We start from the raw sequence: 24,269 nt of genomic DNA, 5'->3' as shown, positions 1-24,269 counted from the left end.
TCTATCCTGTAATATAGCTTATTTTCTTAAATATACATTCATATTTGCCCAGTGAATTTTCCTGATTAAAACAGCTTATGTGGTCTTTTCCCCTCAACCAAAATGGCTTAAGACTTTTGTTTCTATAGTTAATTCACTGTTGGCATTCTTGACTTACTAGAGCTCAGTATAATCTGCCTCTCCTCCTCCATGGTCCCTGAAGGACTACCTTGCTTTATGTACTTCTCCTTTAAACATGTATTTTTTCATCCTTGTTTAATTTCCCTATCACTTAGTAAAGTGATCCAGTAAAAATAAATAAATAAACAAAAATAAATCCAAGCACACTATCTTGTTAAAGTCTTTTTGGAAAGTTGGGAGTACCCTTTAACCTTCAATCTAAACACAATAATATGACCTAAATATATCTGCAAATTTAAAAGAGTAAAATAAAAATGCTGAAACTGTGCCTATGTCATTTCTTAGACTACTTTTATCTTAACTGCAAAAACTTATTAGGCACATAGGATATAGTGGGGGCAGAGAAGAAAAATTCCACGTCAGGAATAGCCCAAGTTAGAGCTATCCAGTTAAAGGAATCTGACCTTGTCAGCATCTTTCTTCCTTTTATCCACACCTATCATTACAGAGCTTAATTAGACAGACAAAAACAATAGAGGGCATTTTTCTTAAGCTGTTATAATTCAATTTACCTAAATTAGCATTCCTTCTCACCAAATTTTCTTTTCATTTTTTATTTTATTTATTTTAGAAAGGAGAGGGAAGAGAAAACACACAAGCAGGGGGAGGGGCAACGGGAGAGGGAGAGAGAGAATCCTCAAGCAGATTCCCCACTAAGCACAGGGACTCTGAGATCATGACCTGAGCCAAAATCAAGAGTTAGCAGCTTAAACGACTGAGCCACCCAAGTGCCCCTTCTCACCAAATTTTCTGAAGTTAGGCAGCAATAAATAAAAATTCATGGATACTTTAATATATCAATTAAATTTTGAATAATTATGCGTATTTTTTCAAAACAGTTCATTTCCAACCATCAAAACAGCTATTTGATAAAAAGAGGCCACTCAAAACATGCAATGAAATAAATATGAAGATTCTTGATTATTATCATTATGTTACAATTACATGGTTAATTTAGTTAACTGGCTTTTTAAGAGCACCTAGTGTATTAGCACATTAAGTGCTTCTTTAATGCTAGTCTATCATTCACAACTAATAAATAGCAAGGAAAAACTAAGGACATTCAAGGTTTTTTTTTGTTTTTCTTTTGTTTTTGTTTTTTTTGTGTGTTTTTAAAGATTTTTTTATTTATTTACTTGACAGACAGAGATCACAAGTAGGCAGAGAGGCAGGTAGAGAGAGAGGGGGAAGCAGGCTCCCTGCTGAGCAGAGAGCCCAATGCGGGGCTTGATCCCAGGACCCCGAGATCATGACCTGAGCCGAAGGCAGAGGCTTTAACCCACTGAGCCACCCAGGCGCCCTGACATTCAAGGTTTTAAAGAGACTTAAAATATCAGTGATACTCTGCTCAGCGGGGAGCCTGCTTCCTCCTCTCTCTTTCTGCCTGCTTCTCTGCCTACTTGTGATCTCTGTCAAATAAATAAATAAAATCTTTAAAAAAAATCAGAGATACTGCTATCATCTATATATATATATCTTATACACACACACACACACACACACACACACACACACACAGTCTCTGAGATGCCAGGCTAGAGTCACTAGAGAATACAGAATATCGAGCTTGAACAAATTCACAGATTCAGCCAATAAAATGGTAACTGCTACAGCACTGTATGAAGCAGGTTTCTTAACAGCAACACTACTGACATCTGGAGCTGGATAGTTCTTCATTGTGGGGAACTGCCCATGCTTTGTGGGAAGGTAAGTAGCACACTTGGTCTGCATCCTGTAATAGATGCATGCAATAAACTGCCAATTGCGACAACCAAAAATGTCTCCAGGCACTGCTAAATATCCCCTGGGGGGCAAGACCCCCTTCGGTTGTCAACCAATACTCTCAAGAAACAGGTGTCAACCTTGGTTTCGTGGTAAAACACTTGGTGAGCTTTTAAAACTCCTAATGTCCAGCTGCACCTCACAAAAATTAAATCAGAGTATCTGGAGGGAGGGGGTAGGAAATAGACTTGTTCTGAAAGCTCCCCAGGTAATTCCAATTCTTAGTTGAAGTTGAGATCAACTACATTAAAGTGACAATTTTATCTATAGAATACTCTCTCCTTTGCAGGGTAACTATGAACTCTGACAGAGTACTGGTGCATTAGAGTCTTGAGCAGACTCCATGCTGAGTGTGGAGCCCATGCAGGGCTCAATCTCTCGACTCTCAGATCATGACCTGAGCTGAGACCAAGAGTCAGATACTTAACTGATGAGCTGCTCAGGCACCCCATCCTAACACATTTTTTAACCAAGTATTCAGAAATTCAATAGCATTGCTGCTTATGGTCAAGAAGGGGGGTGCTGTGGGGGTGAGGGAGGAGTGCAGGAGGTAAAGTAAATTAGGAATATGTTTCCAAAGATATGCTGGGATGTTGTTTCTTGATAATAATTTCTTCCCATCAGTTGTGAGAGAAATGCATACAAACATGCAACTAATAAAGTTAATTTAAGGTTCTTCCACATACATTTATAATGCTTTTACTACATTATCTCATCAAATTCATGGGCTTGAATTATTAAAGAACTTAATGATCTCAGCCTATAAAAGTTTAGTGAAGACAGAATGCCGTGAGCTACAGAATAAACAGGGCCCAAGTCTGTTAAAAGAATTGTCTCACAGATCTAGAAGTTACTCTGCCTTAGGCTGTCAGGATATTCATTTAAACTGTTTAAGTTGTCTACAAGGTGCTAGGTTACTATGGGGAGTTAAAATCAGTCTGGAAGACAAGTCTGAAAGACAAGAAAACTTGAGATAGTTACACAATCACATGCTGTGTTGCACTTCCAAATGCCAAAATAAAGAAGGATTCTGTCTAAATATGATGGAGAGATCAAAAAAAAAAAAAAAAAAAGACAAAAAGAAAGGAAAGTTAGTTTAAGGAGAAAATACCACCCCCTCCCCAATTCCTCAAGGTACAGAGTAACAGCAGCCAGAAATAAATTCCTCAGGCAGGATAACAATACTTTGGAGAAATTTTAAAGGAGTGGATAGAAGTCAGAGACAGCAAAGGTGAAGTGGAAATCTAAAGCCAGTTTGGGTGGTAGTGGGGAGGGGAAGAGGGAATACATTGAGTGTGAAGATATGTTTAAAATCTACCAAAAAATGCTGTGAAGTTTGTAAACGTGGAGATTCACAGACCTGTACCCCTGGGGGGAAAAAAAATATATATATATGTTTATAAAAAATAAAATTATAAAAAAAAAAAAAATCTACCAAAAAAAAAGAGTCCATTTTCCCCTTCCCAAGGGGGTCCAGAACTGCTACCAGCAGCCAGTGTGTGCTTCCCAAACAGAACTCTAGAGGGATCTTTCTGAAGAACTGAATGATCCCTGGAGAACATACAGACATCTAGAAATCTCTCAATATAAAGCTTGCTCACCTAAAAGTCAAGCCCAATGGCAGATAAGGCTATATATGGAACTTAACCTGCCATTTAAAAATATGAACAGATAACAAAGAACCCACCAGACACACTGAAGAAAATCTCCAACACGAAAATTAAAAAAAAAGAACCCAAACTTACAATAACAACAACAAAAAAACCCCACAGAAGACACAGAGATAATACAGGAAAGATAAAAAAAATTCACATCTCTATGTACCAAGTAACTTTTATCCAAATTAAAAATGCACAAATCCTTAGTAATTTCACATATTCAAATTTCTCACTGATATACCATGTTTATTCATAACAGCATTGTTAGTATTACCAAAAGGCTAGAAACAACCTAGATGTTCATCAACTGTGGTCTACACGCATAATTCATAGGACAGAATAAGATGCAGCCATTCATGATTAATAATTATGATTATGTAATTATAATTATTTAGGTATAATTCATGCTCTGTTATGGAAAGATATCAGGATCTGTTGTTGGGTAAGTGCAAAGCACAAGACCAGGTAAATAGTATGCCACAGTTTTTGTAAAAAAATGGGAAACTAAAGTATCTAATAGTACTTACTTGTATACTATTATAAAATATTGCTGGAATGATACAAAAGAAACTAACTAGAATTGTTGCCTATGGGGACAGAAAATGGGTGGCTGAAAGGCAAAGGTGAAATGCAATTTCTTCCTTATATATCTTTATACATTTTGACTTATAATCACATGAATATAGTAATTACTCAAAAATTAAATTAAAATGGATAAAACTATAGGGGCGTATGGGTGGCTCAGTCAGGTGAGCATCTGACTCTTAATTTCAGCTCAGGTCATGATCTCAGGTCATCACACTGAGCCTGGAGATGGGCTCCAAGCTGGGGGTGGAGCTGGCTTAAGATTCTCTTTCTTCCTCTGCACCCCTCCCCCAACCACTGTGAGCACAAACACGCTCTCTCTCTCTCAAAAAAAGATAATCAACTATAGCTTTTGATCCAACAATTTCCCTTCTAAGTAGTCCATACTTCAGTGTTACTTCTATACAAGTACAACAATATATACTTCAAGGTTGCGGAGTACAGTATTATTTCAATCATAGAAAATGTTTGTAAATAAAGAGCCTGAAAAACACACACCATGGAATATTTATGAAATACCGTGCAGCAGTTAAAAAAAAAAAAAAAAAGAGGGGCGCCTGGGTGGCTCAGTGGGTTAAGCTTCTGCCTTCGGCTCGGGTCATGATCTCAGGGTCCTGGGATGGAGTCCCGCATCGGGCTCTCTGCTCAGCAGGGAGCCTGCTTCCCCCTCTCTCTCTCTGCCTGCCTCTCTGCCTGCTTGTGATCTCTGTCAAATGAATAAATAAAATCTTTAAAAAAAAAAAAGAAAAGAAAGAAAGAAAAGAAAAAGAATGCAATAACTCTCTCTATATATGGACAAAAAAAGCTACCTAGGACATATTGCTGTAGTGATAAAAGTAAGACCTATATATATGGTAGTTTAATTTGAGTTAAAAAAATAAAATTTAGGAATAACTGACATTACGTCTACATACCGAAATACAGAAAGATGGGGCACCTAAATGGCTCCATCACATCTGACTTTTCCTTTCAGCTCAGGTCAGGTATGGGATCAAGACCCACAGGGACTCTGTGCTTGGAGGGAGTTTTCTTGAGGATTTCTTTCCCTCTGCTCTTCTCCCCACTCACAAGCACATGCATACACACTCTCTGAGTAAATACAGAAAAATAAAGCTATTGGGAATGTTATAATCTCAGGAGGATGTGGGATGAAGAAGAGTAAAGAATGATTTTTATTTGATGCTATACTTTTAGACTTGCAGTTTGTTATAATGAGCATAAATTTGTATATGATTATAGAATAACAAATTAATTAATTTGAGTATCTTATACAAGGTGTTAATATCCAGGACATAAAAAGAACTTCTACATTAAAGAACTCAATGACATTAAAAACAACCTAATAAAAAAAAAAATGGGCAATGGGCTTGAATAAATCTCTCCAAGTACGTACAAATGGCCAACAAGCACAAAACATACTCAATACAACCTCACACCCATCAAAGGGTCACTATAAAAAACCTAGAAAATAACGAGTGTTGACAAGGATGTGAAGAATCTTGTGCACTGCTGGTAAGGATATAAAATGGTGTAGTTTTGTAGCCATTATGAAAAACAGTATGGTAACTCCTCAAAAAATTAAAAACAGAATTACTACATGATCCATCAGTTACATTTCTGGGCATAAACCCCAAATAACTGAAAGAATATCGTGAAAATATATTTGCACTTCCACGTGCATAGCAGCATTATTCACAATAGCCAAAAGGAAGCAACTCAAGTACCCATGAATGGAAGAATGGGTAAACAGAATGTGGCATATACACACAATGTAATATTCTGGCACATGTTATAATGAATGAACCTTGAGAACATTGTGCCGAGATAAATAAGCAAGACATAGAAGGGCAAATACTGCATGATTCCCCTTAGATAAGTGATTCCTAAAGTAGTCAAATTCATGAGATAGATAGCATGGTGGTTTCCTAGGGTAGAGGGAAATAAGAACAGGTAGAGTTTCAGTTCTATGCAAAGAAAAGAGTTCTGTCGATGAGTGGGGGTGTGGTAACACAACAATACGAATGCACCTAACACTACTGAACTAACTACACACTTAAAAATGGTTAAGATGGCAAGTTTTATGCATTTTACCACAAATTTAAAAAAGTAACAGAAAACATTGTGGTTTTATTATAAGCAAGGCTTAGTGTGAGGTTTAAAAAGTAACTTGCCTATTTGGGAAGAGGAAACAAACATTATATTTAAATGGCAATTTAAACTGAAAAACAGCAGAATATGACAGAATGATTAATTTTAAATAAGTATCAAAAATCAATGATTTTCAATCTTTTTCTCCCTTCTTTCCTTAATGCACCTGAATTTTAAGTCATTTATTTTTCCTGTCAGCCACAGTAGCTCATTTTACTTTATTTTTTTAGATTAGCACCTTCACAGTAGCTTATTTTATATTATCATCTCCACAGTAGCTCATTTTAGATGGCAACAAATAAAACCAGGCTAAGGCTTATAGGTGGTAGAGTAGGGATTCAAAAGGAGCCTGGGTTCCCTGCTAGTATCACAGAGCTGCTAAAAGGAAAACTGAATTCTTTCCTCTTAAAACTACTGTTCAGGGCCTCCTGGATGGCTCAGTCATTAAGCATCTGCCTTCAGCTCAGGTCAAGATCCCAGGGTTCTGGGATGGAGCCTCAGCTCCCTAATCAGTGGGAAGCCTGCTTCTTCCTCTCCTATTCCCCCTGCTTGTATTCACTCTCTTTCTCGGTGTCAAATAAAGAAATAAAATCTTAAAAAAAAAAAAAAAAGAAAAAAAGAAAGAAAGAAGGAAACTACTGTTCATTGAATGTTCTGTTATATACAAATGAATTTAATCCTTACTGGGTAAGACTAAAAAAGAAGAAAAAAATTGTTTACTCCCCCCTCCCCCCACTTCTACTTCTTCATTCTCCATCCCTTAGAAAACCTATCTGTACTCACACCTATAAACCTTTTAGAGCATTGCAATCAGGCTTCATTCCTCAGTACAGTATGTAGACTGCTCTGGCAACAGATCCCAGCAGCCTATTAACTCACATATAACATGGATCTTTTTCTTGTCTTCCTTTTACTTTAGCTCTCTGAGACACTGGAGACTGGAGTAAACTCCTTAAAATCTCTCTTATCTGATTATAACAGGCTTTCTTATTTGTGTTTTAAATTCTTACCCATTTTTGGAGAGCTCATGTTCTTCTGCCTAACCCCTAAATACCAGTTTTCTCCCTGTCCTTATCATTTCTTATTTTCTGAGATACTATTCTATTGTTTAAATTTTCAATAACTCTCCAAGACCTACACATGGAAATAAGTCTAATTTTCTTGGCCTGGTCTCTAATATTGTCTCTTGAACTCTGACTATAAGCTATCATGCATTTAATAATACACCTTCCACTTAGAATGCCTTTCTGAATCCCTAGTCTGCTTGGTAAACTTAGTTTTTACGATTTTATACAACACCTCTTGTGTGATGCTGGCCCTTACTCTCTCAGGTTGATTTGGAAACTCTGTGATCTTTTTATTTAGTGATCTGTTTCTCCTATTTGAGAGTAGGGACTATGTATACATGATTAATGCATATACATATTCATGTATACATGTACACATAAATTAATGCAAATAAATTTACTTTAAAATCATTTATTTTAATTTGTTGATTGCACTAAAGCTCTACTAATTTCTTCAATGATCTCTTTGTCCTCGGGAGTGGTAATGCTTAAGTCCTAATTGCCTTAGTTTAAAGAAAAGTACTAAATATCTCCCAACTGCCATTAATCATGCTGGGGCAGATAAAAAAAAGTTAAGGTAGTAAGAGTAGTGACAAACTGATAACTAAAGATTCAAAAATATATAATGACTGGGCTTATAGTCATATGTGGGTGGGGGTACTGGAAAAGACTCTGATTTTAAATTAGGAGACTTGTTTTGTATTTCCAGTTATGATTACAATGTATTTAGTGCATTGACTGTGATTTGGAAAAGTCAGTCAACCTTTCTACAACTGTGTCATATAAGAGAACCAGTTCCTTCCAATATAATATCACTTTTGTGGCTATATTCTGCCACTCCTCTATTGTTTATACTTTTTTTCACTAAAGAGTTAAGAAGTTAAAGACAGTAACTGAGGAATCTGTGAAAGTACAATTGGTCAGAAACAGAGAATGTGAGGAAAAGCAATTGATTTAACTATCCCCTTGAAAGTCAAGTCACAGAAACACAGAGAAAAGAGAAACTGGGATAAAAACTTCTAAGAAATAGACCATACCAAGCAAATGTGGAAAAAAAAATCTTACCTGAAAAGTAATAATTTAAACATTAGACAAAGTACTTAGGATAACAACTCAGACACTGTTAGAATAAATTTCAACGGTAGAAATCTTAAACCAATTTTTATCTTAAGACACATTTAATATCCATATTTAACTGTCAAATATGAACAAAAAGTAATGTTGAAAAAATTTATCTCTTTTATGCTTTAGCTTATTTCTAGCCAGTTAAAAATCTTTAAAATATAATTGAGGCATGGCAAATGCTGCTCCAAAAATTTTAATTTTAAAAAGAGCATCTGGAAAAAGTTTCTAAAGGTCATATGGATTAGTGCAAAAAGAGCCAGCCTTGAAGTAACAAAACCTGGGTTCAAATCTGCCTAGTTATTTCATTTATTTGAGTCACCCGTAAAGGGAGGGATGGATGGTATTTGTTTCCACTTATTTTATACAGATGCTCTAACATTAAACAATATATTATGCACTTAATAAATTTACAAATTATGCATACATGCTTCGATTTAACATAGATTTAAGATAGATAATGATACACTTATGTATCATTTAACTTACAAAGTATTCACTATCTTAACACCATTTTTTAAAAAAAGATTTTATTTATTTGTCAGAGTGAGAGAGCACAAGCAGAGGGAGAGGCAGGCAGAAGGATAAGCAGGGTCTCTGCTGAGCAAGGAGCCTGATGCAGGGCTCGATTCCAGGACATGAGCTCAGCCCAAGGCAGATGCTTAACCAACTGAGCCACCCAGGTACCCCATCTTAACACTCTTAAAACAAGTATTTGTAGGATCTGCTTCTGTCTTCAAGGTTGTCCTAAAAGTTTCATTTACATTAGTTAACAGAACAGAAACCACAAACTTAGCTGGTAAGCACCAAAGTATCATACATGTAAAATTAATGTTTATACACAAAATGGCTATACAAAAAAATTAACACAATCATATTCCTTAAAATATTAGAGAGTTTTTTAAAAGGGATTTAGAACATTTGTGTAACAGAAAACACTGCAGCCAAAGTTGTGAAGTTTACAAATCTGAGAGTTTGTGCTTCTACCCAGAATGAAAGCAAACAGATTTTCAGGAGTGCTAAAACAGGCCATATATTATTTAGTAAGAAATCCGTTTAAGATTAATGCTTATGTTCTTTCTGAGGCAACAGGAAAGAGCAGCAGCAGCTACTACTATCCCTGTTGCTAAGTGTTTCTAACGATACAGACTTTCTAGATTGGTTCATTCTATCAGCTTCTTCTATTGATCAGATTTCAAGACCAGAAACAACCTTAGATTTACAACTTTAGAAATGTAATATAAAACAGCTTACATAAAACACACAAATGGCTTAAAAAAAAAAAGATGGAGATATATATATATATATATGAATGACAGATACCCAGAATGGGTCAAAAATATTCATATCAAAGGAGAATTTAACACAAAATACACTTAATATGACACAGGATCATTTTTTGTTGACAAAAGGCCAAAACTATAACAAAGATAAAAATCATGAACCTTTTCTTCTACCAAACAGCCCAGAAATCTATAAAACAAAACCCATTAAAAATATTGAGGAACTGTGAGAAATGTCACTTTTGTAAGAGATTAACATACTACTCATCTTCAATGATTAAACAGACTAAAAAAAAAAAAAAAGGATTTCACAGAATTTGTAGGATTTGAAAAATACAAAAAAGTGGATTTAGCACATATCAATATACTTGAATACACAGTGATATAAAAAGAATGTCCAGAAGTACTTATAGAAACTGATAATTCGTTATGCTGAAAGTAGACCTCAACAAATATAAAATTCAGAAATTGAATGACTTTCACTATTTGATCACAATATAATGAAGCCACAAATTAATCAAGTGCAAAACAAAAGAAAATGAAAGAACTCTCTTAAGCACATGAAAAGTTAAAAAAAAAAAAACAAAAAACCCACCAAACTTCTATTTTGGGTCAAAGAAGAAATTAGAGCTATAAAAATCACACTATTAGAACATAATGGTAATTTAACAAATCATATCCATACCTAAGGAGTACAGCCAAAACCATAATCAGAGGTGAACTCAGAGATATAAATGTTCATATCTTAAATATGAAAAGAATGAAAACAAAGAATTCCATTTAAAGGGTAAGAAAAAAATCCCAAGGCAATCAGGAGAAGGAAAAGAAAGGCACCTAATAAGTAAGAAAAGGGACAAAAAATCCACCCAAAACCAAAACCAAAACACCCTGATATATCTCAACTTCATTTTTTTTTTCTGGAAAAAAACAAAACAAAACAAAAAACAAACAAAACAAAACAAAAAAACAATAGAAATAAACTACAACTAAGTATAATTTGGAAAAAAAAAAAAGGGAAAACGCAAATGTTTAAAAACTAGAAACACAAAAATAGATATGAGATATAGAAGATAACTCAATTTAGTAGAGAATAATATATGTAATGCTACGCTGATACATTTGAAAATGTGACTGAATTCAAAGAAAAACAAATTACTAAATTTGACTAATGAAGTAAAAACCTAACCAGAAAAAACCCACAAAAAATTGTCAAAGAATTACCTCCAACAAAGGCTCCAGGCCTAGATGGTTTTATAGTTGAGTTCTTTAAAACTTTCAAGAACAAATAAGTCCCATGCTATATAAACTGTTCCAGAGCACAGAAATTTAGGGAAAGAGTTCCAATTCATTTACGAAGCTGGCCTAACCCTGATATCAAAACCTGACAAAGATAGCACAAAAAAAGAAAATTACAGACCAAAATATTCACTCATAAATATAGATGCAAAGATCCTAAATAATATACTTGAAAACAGAGATCAACAGCACACTAAAAGGTTACACATCTTGATATGAAGAGAACATTCATTCTAGAACTAAAAGAAGGGTTTATATGTTAGGTAATATCTTTATATTTCACATCAATAGGTCAAAGAAAAATGCACTTCATAATAATCTCAATAAATGCCCAAACGCATCTGATAAATTTCAATATCCATTTCTTACAAAATAGCAAATAAAGTCATGATAAACTATAAATGATACATCCTTAACATCAACGAACTGTAAGAGAAAATGATGCCTATCATTGTTATTATTTAAAATCAGAAGGAAAACCCATTACATGTAATAAAATAAAGAGAATGAAGAAGACATACAGAATAAACTTGACTCAAGTCAAAAGTAACAACTGAAAAATTCAGTAAATATAAAATGTACAACATAAATAGAAGTCTACAGATATCCTATAAATCTAAACAAATCAACAGTAAAGCAACAGAAAAAATATTTTTAATATAAATAATAATGTAAAAATTACCAAGGAATAAAACTTAATCAGAAAAACAAGTGGACTTAATTGAAGGGAAAAAATGGGAACTTCAATGAAGGGCATGAGAAAGATGTAAATTAAGAAACATACTTCTAGCTCTGAAATTAATTTTTCTAATATAAGATTTCATATTTAATATATTTTGAATCAAAATTCCTTTGAGGTTTCCTTTTTTAAAGTTAGAAAAGTGATCCCAAACTTGATATGAAAAACATTAACTGGTCTGAAAATAAAACCAAGGAAAATTTTTAAAAAGAGGGATAGGATAGTAAGAGGAGTCTGGTCCTACCAGTTTTTTAAATAGTTAATAGTTAAAATATTAAAAGTGATATGGTACTGGAATAAGAACAGAAAATATCAAAGAAAAAAACCGAGGCCAAAAAGGGCTTTAGTAAGTTCCAAGTTATATTATAGATTAGTATATTAAAGAGAAAAAAAATCATTCAATAAATGAGGCTGGAATAATTAGTTAATAATATTCAGGAAAAAAATGAAATTAGTTGCCTTATCTAGTGGCATTCACCAAAATAAATACCTGATGGACTAATGGATTATACATGAAAAGTGAAATAAGAGATATCTTTTAAAAAATCTAGGAAAAATACATGGATATTCAGCTGCTAGTGGCATAGGGAAGTTCTAAGCATAACAGCAATGCTACAAGCTGTAAAGAAAGTGGCTAAATCAGACTACTTATAAAGAGATTAACTAAAACAATAAACAGTAATCTTGAAAAGACATTTACATTTTAATAGTTAATATCTTTAATATATAAAGGTCCATAAACCAGCAATCTCAATTTTGATAACATACACTGAATTATATCATCAAGAATGTTCACTGCAGTGTTATTTGCCACAGTTCCCCCTTCAAATATTGTGTAACCAGTGGGGCCAAATTTAGTTAAACAATAAAAAGAACATATACACAAGAAGAAGGCATTAGAAAAAAATAAAAAGAAAAAAAACCAAAGTGGTTATTTTTAGATAGTAAGATTTACTGGTACCAGCTTTTTTTTTTTTAAATACATGTATAACTCTTTCCCAAAACTGTAATGATGAACACATACTACTTTTGTAATTCAAAAATAATATAAATACATTAATGATCATTTTCATAAACATGAGATTATCAGAATTCAAGTTTCAACAAATATAAAAGTTCAGGATCATTTGTAAATTAAGCTGTTTTTGCATGCTGAAAGCCCCTTAAAGCTTTCTGTTCCTATTAGTACTTAATTTAGCATGAAAATAGAGTTAAAAGAAGTCAGTCAGTGCTATCTTAGATTATACCTTCGTTTTTTCTCTCAAAGGGATTTTGATTTTAATGACTGTAAAAGGGATTAATTTCACACAAAAAAATACATCTGAACATCATTGCAATAAATTATACAAGGGTCTATATATAATAGAATCGTTTAAAATAAAGGTATATTTAATAACATTTTTTTCAGTGAGTATTTAAAATAGAATCAATTTAAGACTGGTCATTCTATATTAAGTTTTTTTGCAGGAAACCTCATTAAGGTACTCCAAATAGGAAGATGATTAATTAGTCTAAGAGGCCATTAGGAAAGGACAAAATTTCTCTAAAAATATTTTCAGAGAAAAATGTTATTTTTTGTCTAACTGAAGTCTCTTCTGTGATTTAAAACTCTTGTACTTAAAAAAAAATGTAGTTATACTACATTTTGCTTTCTTTGGACAATACAACTTAAAATAATTTTAAAAACTTTTAACTAGTTATTTCCTGATATGTTGATCTACTTCTTGCCTGTTTACAGTCCTCCTACATTTTTCATCTCTCAAGTTTTTTAAACCCACATGGCAAATTATGGTTTAGGCAATGGATAATCAAATGAAAGAATGATTTGAATCTGGAGCTCCCACGGGCTATGAGGATGTGGCCCCACAAATATACTTTCTTCTCAGCCCATGTCATGTTAATACATCTTACTGTGCTATGTCTCTTATCCCAGTTGTATTATTTATAGTATGTATACTAAGTGTATGTATACTAATTCGTATTTTGAGCAGCTTATTTATTCAGCCCAAGGAGAAGTCATAGCCAACTTTATTTCTAAATACTTGACCAACCTTTTCTACCAACGCAGTATGCTATCACTCAAATTTAACAAGTCTGCCTTCTCACCCATTATGAAACACTCACGGAACCTGAGTTCTAGCCATATATTGGCCCCTAACTAGTTTTGTGACACTGGGAGAGTCACCTAACTTCCCTGGGTTTCAGTGTTTTCATCTATACAACGGGGACAAGAATACACTAAAAGACTTAAGTCTCAAAACACTGAAATTTTATTATCAATGTCAGGGATCAGAGTCCATTCTAATTGCTCTTAATATTAAATTAGTGTCTAGTACATGGAAACCTGTAGGGAATACAACTGAAAATAAAGTATATTCTTAGTGAAATGGGTTTTGAACTAAAATGTACACCCAAGATAATATAAACAAAACAGGTATTTCTTTCCTAGTCACATTATTATAAAAAATTTCCCTTAACTACTACTTCCCCTTTCAACTCTAGTCAAGGTCCCTTCCTTTTATCTCTGCTGCTCTCCACTACCACTGCAACTTAATTACTCAAAATTGAAGTTCCTACTGCTTCCACACAATGATGAAATGCTTTATTTCTTTTTTGTTTAGGAAAAACCTGTAACTTTTCATAATGAAAAGAATTATGAGGGTTTATGGGAACCTCAGAAAATGATTTAATAGTAAAACAGAACAATTCTTTGTCAAAGGCAGAAAACCTTTAGGAACATAAGGACTGCTTTAATGGGCCAGAATCACAGTTCCACAAAGGTAGGGTACGGTCTCTAATGACAATGCAAAAAAGGGTTCTACTGTGGAAAGATGTCATTTCAAAAAAATATATGAATATTTCAAGTTCTCTGATTAATTAATTATGAAAATGTCATATATTATTTTATCCAATTTTGCCTTTTGAGAAACTAGCAAGACATCTCTGGATAACTGGTTCCTCAACATTTCCTACTTCAGACAACTTTTAGAATTTTAAAGCTATAAGAAACCTCATACTTCTTCAATTGCCTCACTTTATAGATAATGCATCTGACAAAAAGAATTGTTAAAACAACTGTCTAGGTCACAACTTTAATGACAGAATCTATTCTGTTGATAGTCAGTCCAGAGTTTCTTCAACATATCACATGTTTACTGATATTAACACCCTTTTAATTAATATTTGCTTCTTTGTAGTTTTATAGCGTTATCTGTTTTAGTTAGGTTTAGTGAAAAATTAATACTATAAATACAAACATATTTTTCATGAATGAGAGGAGCTGTCTCTTATTCATTATATCTTCAGAACTTATACAGGGTCTGGCACGAGCAGGTATTCAACAGATTGTTATAAATTAAGAGAATGAACCTTATTATAGACTTGGGTCACACGTACTCTTAGCTTTAATTTTCTTAAAGAAAAAAAATCTAAAGCTCTTCAGTTTAACGTTGTTCCCTTGATCATTTCAGACATTTGTCTCTCGACTTTCTCTAGCTCCATTATGTTCCTTAAGGTGAGGGAATCAATTTTGAATGAAGGTAGAGGTTTTCTTTCTAGATACCAAAATCTCAGTAAGTGTATGATCTTACAAGTGTATGATCTTAGCATGATCTTACACTGGTTAACAATAGCATTTATCTGACACTTTTCTTTCAAACTATATAAATACAACACATGAACCCTTGCTGGTTTGACACTTAAATACTTTTAAAATGTTGGTTTTATTTACTCTGCCAGAATAAATTCTGTCAAAAATGTTAAACAAAACTATACCTAGCAACTATTACATTGTCTTTATCCAGAAGGCCCATTTGTCTCTTTATTTTTGTTTCCTGTATTTAAATAAATTATCTGTACAAATGACATTATTTGAAAGTCTAATATGTACAAGCCACTGAACTCCCTCATTCATGAATAAGTATTTCACAATATTCTAGAAACTTAGCTTTTTTTTTTTTGGTTGGTATAGAGAAGCATTAGAAAAGTTTTGGACATACGAAAAAGGCCTGTAGGAAGTCTAAATAAAAAACATGTTTTAGTTTTCCCTTATACATTGACTTATTTATTGCCTTCCACTATTCTTCTAACTCCAGACACACCCTTCCTTTCATCCTTAAGAACTCTATAGGATCCCTTTCATTCATCAATCCTGTATCGTCATCATTCTACCCTCAAACATCCCTTCTATCATCCAAAGAGAAATCCTTTTATTCAGTAATCTGTTCTTGATGATATATGCTACCAGAGAAGCTTAGAGATGGAAAGAACCTTAGAAATCTCTAAGTCAAAATCCCACATACCACTGTGATATTCACTAATGATAAAACAAATTATTATGGCCAAATATAGTACTTAAATGGTTTAACACATCAGCATGCCTAATGTATGCACATGATACTTACTTGTACTCATCATAGACTTCTTGTTTGGGCAATGAAGTCTCAGGATGTTCTTCTAGCGTATTTCGAATCCAGGAAAAGGCATGCATTTGCTGTGCCCGACTAGATGATACGGCATTCTGATCACTGATTATAAAACAAAAACATGTTTTAGTTGAACCAGACAGCAACTGATTGATAATTTTTGAGCCAGGCCTATAAGTTCCATTAAAGAATTATGTGTAAACACACTATAAATGACCAAACCAAACTCACACCATACAGTAGATGCCCAGTTATCTATATGCAAATTGCCCACCTGTGGTTGTGAGCCGTTTTCTACAGCTAGTGACGGACTAAAGTTATTGCCCTGCTCCATCCCTCCCGATGGTCTCTACAGAGGCACAGGTGATGGAGCAGTAAATTCGTTTTGGTGAAAATGACCTCGAAGTAGATATCTGTTCACTTACTTACCTGTTCATTTGCCTAAATTTGCCAAATCATCAAAGTTTTAAAGTAAGCTATAGAAAAAATACTTTCTATTTGCTTAGTATTTTCAAGTAACTACCCTTGAGCCCTCCAAGCTCCAGAATGCAATTCACACCAGACAGGTTTTGAGAGGACAAACTTCCTCCTATAGTCAGTCCTTCCTACAACTTCCTGCAACAGTCTTTCCCCAGACCAATACTTCTACTAAACATCCTAAGTTTTTACTATACGGCAGAGTCATTTATAAACTAAATCCATAAAATGTACACCCAAGATAACATAAGGGAAGATCCTCTATTGATTCTGACATTCATCCCAGCTAACTAGAACAATAACTTATTTAATTCCAAAGATAGTGAGCAAGTTTCTAGGACAAAAAAATGATTGAAATGGTTATAAAATTTGGTTTGAGGGAGAAGGGGTAAAAGCAACAGAATTTTCATGCCGTTTCTTTTTATACACAATTTCGAAGTAACAGAATTTTAAGTATAACTTACATGAATGAAATGAACTTTGAGAAACTTAGAAGAATAATGAAACTTTTAATAGCATGCATGAGCCAACACCTCTATTTTCTACATGAAATTATTAAATATTTTTAGTAATGAAAATACAGTAATATTCTCAAACACACTTAAAGTATCTTATATTTACAATAAATTCATGTTCCATATATGCAATTTAACTTTTTCTTTTTGGTATTCTGTCAACTGTTCACCTAGCAGTACTAAAAAACAAAACCAAAACTCCTGTAGCTTCATTGCTTATAATATGCATGATTTATTTTTTGCTTTTCTGTCCAATTTTTACATTCCTTCACACTGCATAAATATATTGATCTGTTTAAAAAACAAGCCAAATTACATTTCATAGCATTTACCCAGATGTAAAAATGAATCAGCAAAAACTGTAAGTAAACACTTAACCAAATATGATCAAAGACTAAAAGATCTACTATTTTGCCATTCTGTTTTCTGATGATTTTAGGAATAGCACACAACAATAATAACCATGACACACACCCCACACACCATAGGGATGTCCTATTAACACTGTAATTAAGGCAAAAGCAAGAAGAGATATACCTTTTCTCTCCATTGCTGAGACCAGAAGGCAGCTGAAGGTAGAGGTAGAGTTTCTCTAGGTCTGTAAAATTCTCAACTTCTTTCTAGTTACAAAAGATGAAAAGGAAAACATTTTTAAAACCTTGTTTATCCCTCAACAAAATTTACTAACACCCATGTACTGTTGGTAGGAATGTAAATTGGTGCAGCAATTGTGGAATACACTGTGGAGGTTTCTCTAAAAACAGAAATACCATATGACCTAGTAATTCCATTGAGTATTTACCCAAAGAAAATGAAACCATAAAATCAAAAAGATCTATGCATCCCTATGATTACTGCAGCATTATTTACAATAGCCGAGATATGGAAGCGACCTACATGTCCAGTGATAGATGAACAGATAAAAAAGATGTGGTATAGATATACAATGGACTATTACTCAGCTGTAAAAAATAATGAGATTTTGCTATTTGCAACAACATGGATAGACTTAGAGGGTATTATGCTAAGTGAAATAAGTCAGAGAAAGACAAATACCATGTGATCTCACTCCTATGTGGAATCTAAAAAATGAAATAAACAAAAAAGAGTAGGAACAGACCTGTAAGTACAGAGAACAAACTGGTGGCTACTAGAAGGGAGGGGATAGGCAAATGGGTGAAGGGGAGCAGTAGATACAGGCTTCTAGTAATGGAATGAGTAAGTCATAAGGATGAAAGGTACAGCATAAAGAATATAGTCAATGGTATTATAATAGCATTGTACGGCGACAAACGGTAGCTACACTTGTCAGCACAGCATAATGTATAGAAACTTGCTGAATCACTGTCACACACTTGAAACTAATGCAACATTGTGTGTCAACTATACTTCAATAAAAAATACTAATTAAAAAATACTGACTGTAAATTTAAACCAGATGGAATGAATCACCTGCCAAAGAAAAAAATTAGGCTTTTTTCTCATCAATAAAGTAATAGTTAAGTTGTTTGATAAATTTATTGCACATAAAAAGTTACTAAGAGAAAATGGTAATTTCCTTCTTTTTTTTTTTTTTAAGATTTTATTTATTTATTTATTTATTTATTTGACAGAGATCACAAGTAGGCAGAGAGGGAGGCAGAGAGAGAGGAAGGGAAGCAGGCTCCCTGCTGGGCAGAAAACCTGATGGAGGGCTCGATCCCAGGACCCTGGGATCGTGACCCGAGCCGAAGGCAGAGGCTTTAACCCATTGAGCCACCCAGGCACCCCTGGTACTTTCCTTTTAATTCTTATACTCTAGATACAAATAAAATCAATGTTTAGACAAAAATTTCTCAGTTTTAATCACATCTAAAGAAGGAGTACTGCACAGGATTACAGGAAAAGTTCTAGACTAGCAGTCAAAAGAACATTCATCAGTTAGTCTTAGCCTAACCATTTAACGACTACGAAGCTTTGGTGCTCTGTCAAATTTTCCTTACAAATGCAAAATGGGTGAGATGACTTCTGTGATCCCTTTCTAATTCTCAAAAACCTAGAACACATGACTGATGATGCTACTGACACATGGAGATAGAACTGAGGTGTAAAAATACTGCAGTACTACCAACAACCCTTTCCACACAATGCAGATGTCATTATTCACAGAGCTGCAGCAGGGGCTATTTGGAGGACCTATTTTTAAGACTCTCTGTAGCTTTTTTGCAACTATATCCTTTTGTCTCTAAACCTATCCTTTGAAATAATTTCTGCTATACTGTGGACTGTATATAGCTTTCTTTCCCAGCTCTGTTTGCAACAAAGTAGCTTTAAATGTGCCACAAACCCCTGTTACAATAAAAATATCACAGTGAAATTCTGGTAGCCTAATTCAAGTGAAACTCCACTGCAACTGAAAACATGGACAAATTATTGGCATTCCTGATAACAGAATTTATCTTCACATAATAAAACACAGCTTAAACACAGATCCAATTTTAAAAAAGTTTAAAACAATGTAACTTAGCCTATTCTTACTCTCAACAGAATTCATCTATAAGAAAATTTAATCCTAGAATTCATCCACAAAATGATTTAATCTATCAATTACATGTAAATAACTCCCAAATCTACTTTTTTTTTCCATTCCACTGTCTATAGGGTCTTCTTCCAATTAGCTCCAAATCCAATACCTACTAGATTTATCTGCTATATCCTGTATAACTCTCCACTCAAAGAAAACAAAACAAAACAAAACAAAACAGATATTTTCTTTCCCAACTGTTCCTTAACACCTTCTTTTCTCCAGTTCCCTAGTGTGTTCAGTTTTAGAGTATGTTTAATTTTGTTCCTCATCATACACTCCACTTTATTTAGCTCTCTTAACTCTTCACCCCATATACTTCCAGGCTCTTTGTTTTCCTTGTCACTATGTAAGTCTAGGTGTTTAGCTTTCTTTTAACAGTAAAGAAGAATTCATATACTCATTTATTTATTCACTGATTTTATTATTGCCATGTTCTACAAATGATTTGCAATAATTACAAATTCAAAATGAACCTACAAAGACTGGAAATACCAAATGAACAACACAATAGTCCTTGCCCTAAGGAACTTAGAAAGATTCGTAATCACTAAAAAGTACAACACTAGCTGGTTTCCTTACCTCCAACCTTCCCTTACTTGAATTTATCTTAAATATAGTTCCTAAAATACTTTCTGTTCAATATTATTAACATCACCCACCTAATCTCAACAATGTCTATCATATTAAATCCAAAGTAAACTAGGTTACAAAAAACCCACATAAGAAGTTAAGTTCTCAAAGCAAAGTTATTGAAACCAATTTCAAGTTTAGGGGAAATCTCAAATATTATCAAGTTAGTTGAATGAACTAAGGTGGTAATTTCCTACTATTATGGTTGAACACCTTTTCTTCTTCTTCTTCTTTTTTAAGAGAGGGAGAGAGAAGGGGCAGGAAGGAGAGGGAGAGAATCTCAAGCAGGTTCTTCACCCAGCTTGGAGCCCGACATGGGGCTTGAACCCACAAACCTGAGATCATGACTTAAGCAGAAATCAAGATCACACACTTAACTGACTGACCCATCCAGGTGCCCCAAAGATCTCTTCTGAAAACTTATGAGGACTTTTCTCACATACATCTCAATCTTTGTAAGAAGATATACAAAAGGAAATCATTAAACCAAAGTTTGATTTAAGAAATGTCTAAAAACCTTCCAGGAAACCACCTCAAGCTTAATTTTGCATGTGATCTAGTTAGTGCTTTGCTCTTTCACATCCTGAAAGCCTGTAGCAAACAATCAGATTCAGAATTCAGTTTGATATCATGTGATCCTTGCGCAAGATAAGCAAAATCAAGTTTCTTCTGGAGGTTCAACATGAAGTTTGGCGTTCGAGTGCTACCACTGAAAAATTCCCTTCCCTTCTGAAGTTTTGCCTGATAAAAAATATTCATTCACATCATGAACTAGTAGCATGGAGCTATCTAATTCCTTCTATAAGGTGCAAGTAAAGTGGTAAAGAGAACATGAAACAGAGACATTGCTCATCAATATTCCATTTGCTCACCTTCATTTCTCAGTTTCCTTTGCAGCTAGTATAGGACCATGAATGGAGTACCAATGATATATTTCATTTCTCAGTTAACAGAATTAAGAATCAATGTTCCATTCTCTTTCTCCCTTTGTGCACCTTGGAAGCCATGTCTTTCACTGGTGAAACGATACCATGCCAGTGTCTCAATGTGGGTTCCTAAGGGACTATGTGAGCAAGGGCCTCCAGTGATCTGTGCTGTACATATGCTGTGAAAGAAAGTAAATTTTTGCGCTTATGCTACTGGTATTTCAGGCTTACACTGTTATGGCAGCACAGTCTGGCCCACCCTGATTAATATAGAAAGTTAGACCTTTCTCTCTAGCACTTCTGAGAGAACTGAAGGTCCCTGTTCTATATGTAGATAAAAATGTGAGGAGGGGGAAAGGACTCTTCATTGTAATTACAAAATCTTTTATTCAATCAATTTTAGAATAGTATTTATTCTTTTTAAATTTATTTTTTATTTTTTTAAAAAGATTTTTATTTATTTATTTGACAGAGAAACAGCAAGTGAGGGAACACAAGCAGGGGGAGTGAGAGAGGGAGAAGCAGGCTTTCTGCTGAGCAGTGAGCGGGATGTGGAACTTGATCCCAGGACCCTGAGACCATGACCTGAGCTGAAGGCAGACACTTAACGACTGAGTACCCAGGCACCCCAGAATAGTATTTAACTTATTAACTTATTGTGAAATTTCAAATGAAATTAACTACAAATATAAAATATTTATCAAAATGGAATATGAGCTAAAAAAAAAAGGTTGAGAAGCACCACTTTAGAATATAGAGCCTTCATGTCCTCTTCTACTTAACTTTTAGTTCTAGAAAAAAAACAAACAAAAAAAGCCCTAACTTTAGCAGCCTGGATGGCTTAGTTGGGTAAGTGTCTGACTCTTGACTTCAGGTCAGGTCATGATCTCAGGGTTGTAAAATCAAGCCCTGTGGGGGGTTCTGCACTGGGCATGGAGCCTCCTTAAGCTTCTCCCTCTTCCTCTGCACTCCTCCCAGGTTAAAACCCCCCCCAGGCTAAAAAACAAAACAAAACAAAACAAAACCAAAGACCAATTAAAAAAACAAAAACAAAAAAATCTACTTAAAAATTCAACTCTAATAATTTTGGATACATGATCCTATAATATGCCTATTTGTCCCTCTACTTTGGGCCACAGCAATTAGTCAAAAATTCATACTCAATTAGTTCACATTTCCTGGGGGTTTTTTGCATTTACTATTCAAAAATGATTTTCAGTGTCTAGTTATACCTTCCCCTCTCAATTAGATTGAAGATTCTGGTTTGTGCAAATGCAATCACCTTTTTTTTTTTTTTTTAAAGATTTATTTACTTATTTGAGAGAGTGTGTGCAAGCAGAGGTGGGAGGAAGAGTCGAGGGAGGGAAAGAGAGAATCCTTAGGCAAACTCCCTGCTGAGCACCTGGAGCACGATTTGGGGCTTGATCCTAGGATCTAAGATGATGACCCAAGCTGAAATCAAGAGCCAGCTACTCAACCACTGAGTTGCCTAGGTGCCCCAAACTCAATCATCTTCTGAAACAGAATCCTGAAAGATGAGACAGAGCGAGATGGGAATCCTTTTAATATTTTAATATCCCATTTAATTTTTTAAATTTCAGATAAAGTACAGGAAGTAGGTATACATGCACCACTATTCACTTTTAAATGATGCTAACTTTTTGCCATATTTGCAAATTCGTTGACTTTAACAGATTACATAATAGTTGCATGGATTAAAACCAGTTTATTCATTCTTTACTGATAGACAATTATAAAATTTTATTATTTCAAATAGCGCTACAATGAAAATCCTTAATTTTGACTGGTGTATCTTTGTGCTAGAGTTTTTTTCTAGAGTAATACTTAAAAGTAGAAATACTTGGTCATCAAAGATGCAGATCTTCAACTTTATTGGGTATTTCCAAATTATTCCCTGAAACCATTATGCCAATTTATATTTCCAAGAGCAAAACTACAATTTTTCTATACCGTTGTTAAAATTTAAGATTTAGAAGTTAGCTACTCTTATGGGTATAAAAAAGTATTTCACAGTCTTAAATTTTCTGGTTGAAGATAAGACTGAATATTTTTTCGTATTATTTATCATTTGAGTTTACTCTGATACAAAGGCTATCAAATTCTAGCATGCATCAGAGTCACCTGAAGAGTCTGTTAAAGACTGCAAAACCCCACCTTTACAATTCCTAAATCAGTAGGGTCTCAAGTGGGGGCCAGAGAATCCTGATTTTTTTTTTTAAGATTTTATTTATTTATTTGACAGAGAGCGACAGAGGGAATACAAACAGGGAGAGTCTCAGAGGGAGAAGCAGGCTTCCCACCAAACCAGGAGACCAACTCGGGGCTCGATCCCAGGACCCTGGGATCATGACCTGAGCCAAAGGCAGTCACTTAATTACTGTGCCATCCAGGCTCCCAATCCAGATTTCTAATCGTTCCCACTGATGCTGATACTGGTATTCAGGAAATCTCATCTAAAGAACCATACTGTTCAAGGAACCACACATTTGAAAGTGAGAGTATTTATCATGTAGTCTGTATACTAATTCTCCATTGGCTATACATGCTGCTATTACATTCTCCTAGTTGTAGCTTATCTTTTCATTTTGTTTTTGGAGTCTTTGATGCAGAGAAGTTTTTAATTTCCAGGAAGTCAAATCTATTAACCTTTTCATTTAAAATCTGTGTTTTCTGTGTCTTGTTTTGAAATCCTTTCCTATCCTAATATCATAAAACTAGCCCTTGTTTTCTTTTTAAGTATTGTTTTTCACATTTAGGTGTTTAATACCCCTAGGATTTATTTTTCTATAAAGCAGAGTTCTAATTAAAAATTTCCCACAAGTTTAGCTAATTGTCCAATATAATTTATTA

General features: G+C 34.2%; 1 protein-coding gene across 4 annotated transcripts in view; it reads right to left on the bottom strand.

Annotated features, from left to right (window-relative positions):
• The window catches only part of RFX7 (regulatory factor X7), a 136,865-nt gene that overhangs the window by 31,961 nt on the left and 80,635 nt on the right, over window positions 1–24,269 (bottom strand). For 3 of the 4 annotated variants that reach the window (XM_032864885.1, XM_032864886.1, XM_032864887.1), the window contains 2 exons: window positions 17,814–17,896; window positions 16,264–16,386 (listed from right to left, as the gene is read on the bottom strand). In XM_032864885.1, the coding sequence (XP_032720776.1) occupies window positions 16,264–16,386; window positions 17,814–17,896 (206 nt within the window). Of the gene's footprint in view, window positions 1–11,046; window positions 11,173–16,263; window positions 16,387–17,813; window positions 17,897–24,269 lie in introns of those variants that run through there. The other variant, XM_032864889.1, reaches the window with a different exon arrangement.

This window comes from Lontra canadensis, unplaced genomic scaffold (assembly GCF_010015895.1).
Source record: "Lontra canadensis isolate GAN:19392208 unplaced genomic scaffold, GSC_riverotter_1.0 scaffold28, whole genome shotgun sequence".
In the NCBI taxonomy this organism is placed as follows: Eukaryota; Metazoa; Chordata; class Mammalia; order Carnivora; family Mustelidae; genus Lontra; species Lontra canadensis.
This window is presented reverse-complemented; position numbering and strand designations above follow the sequence as displayed.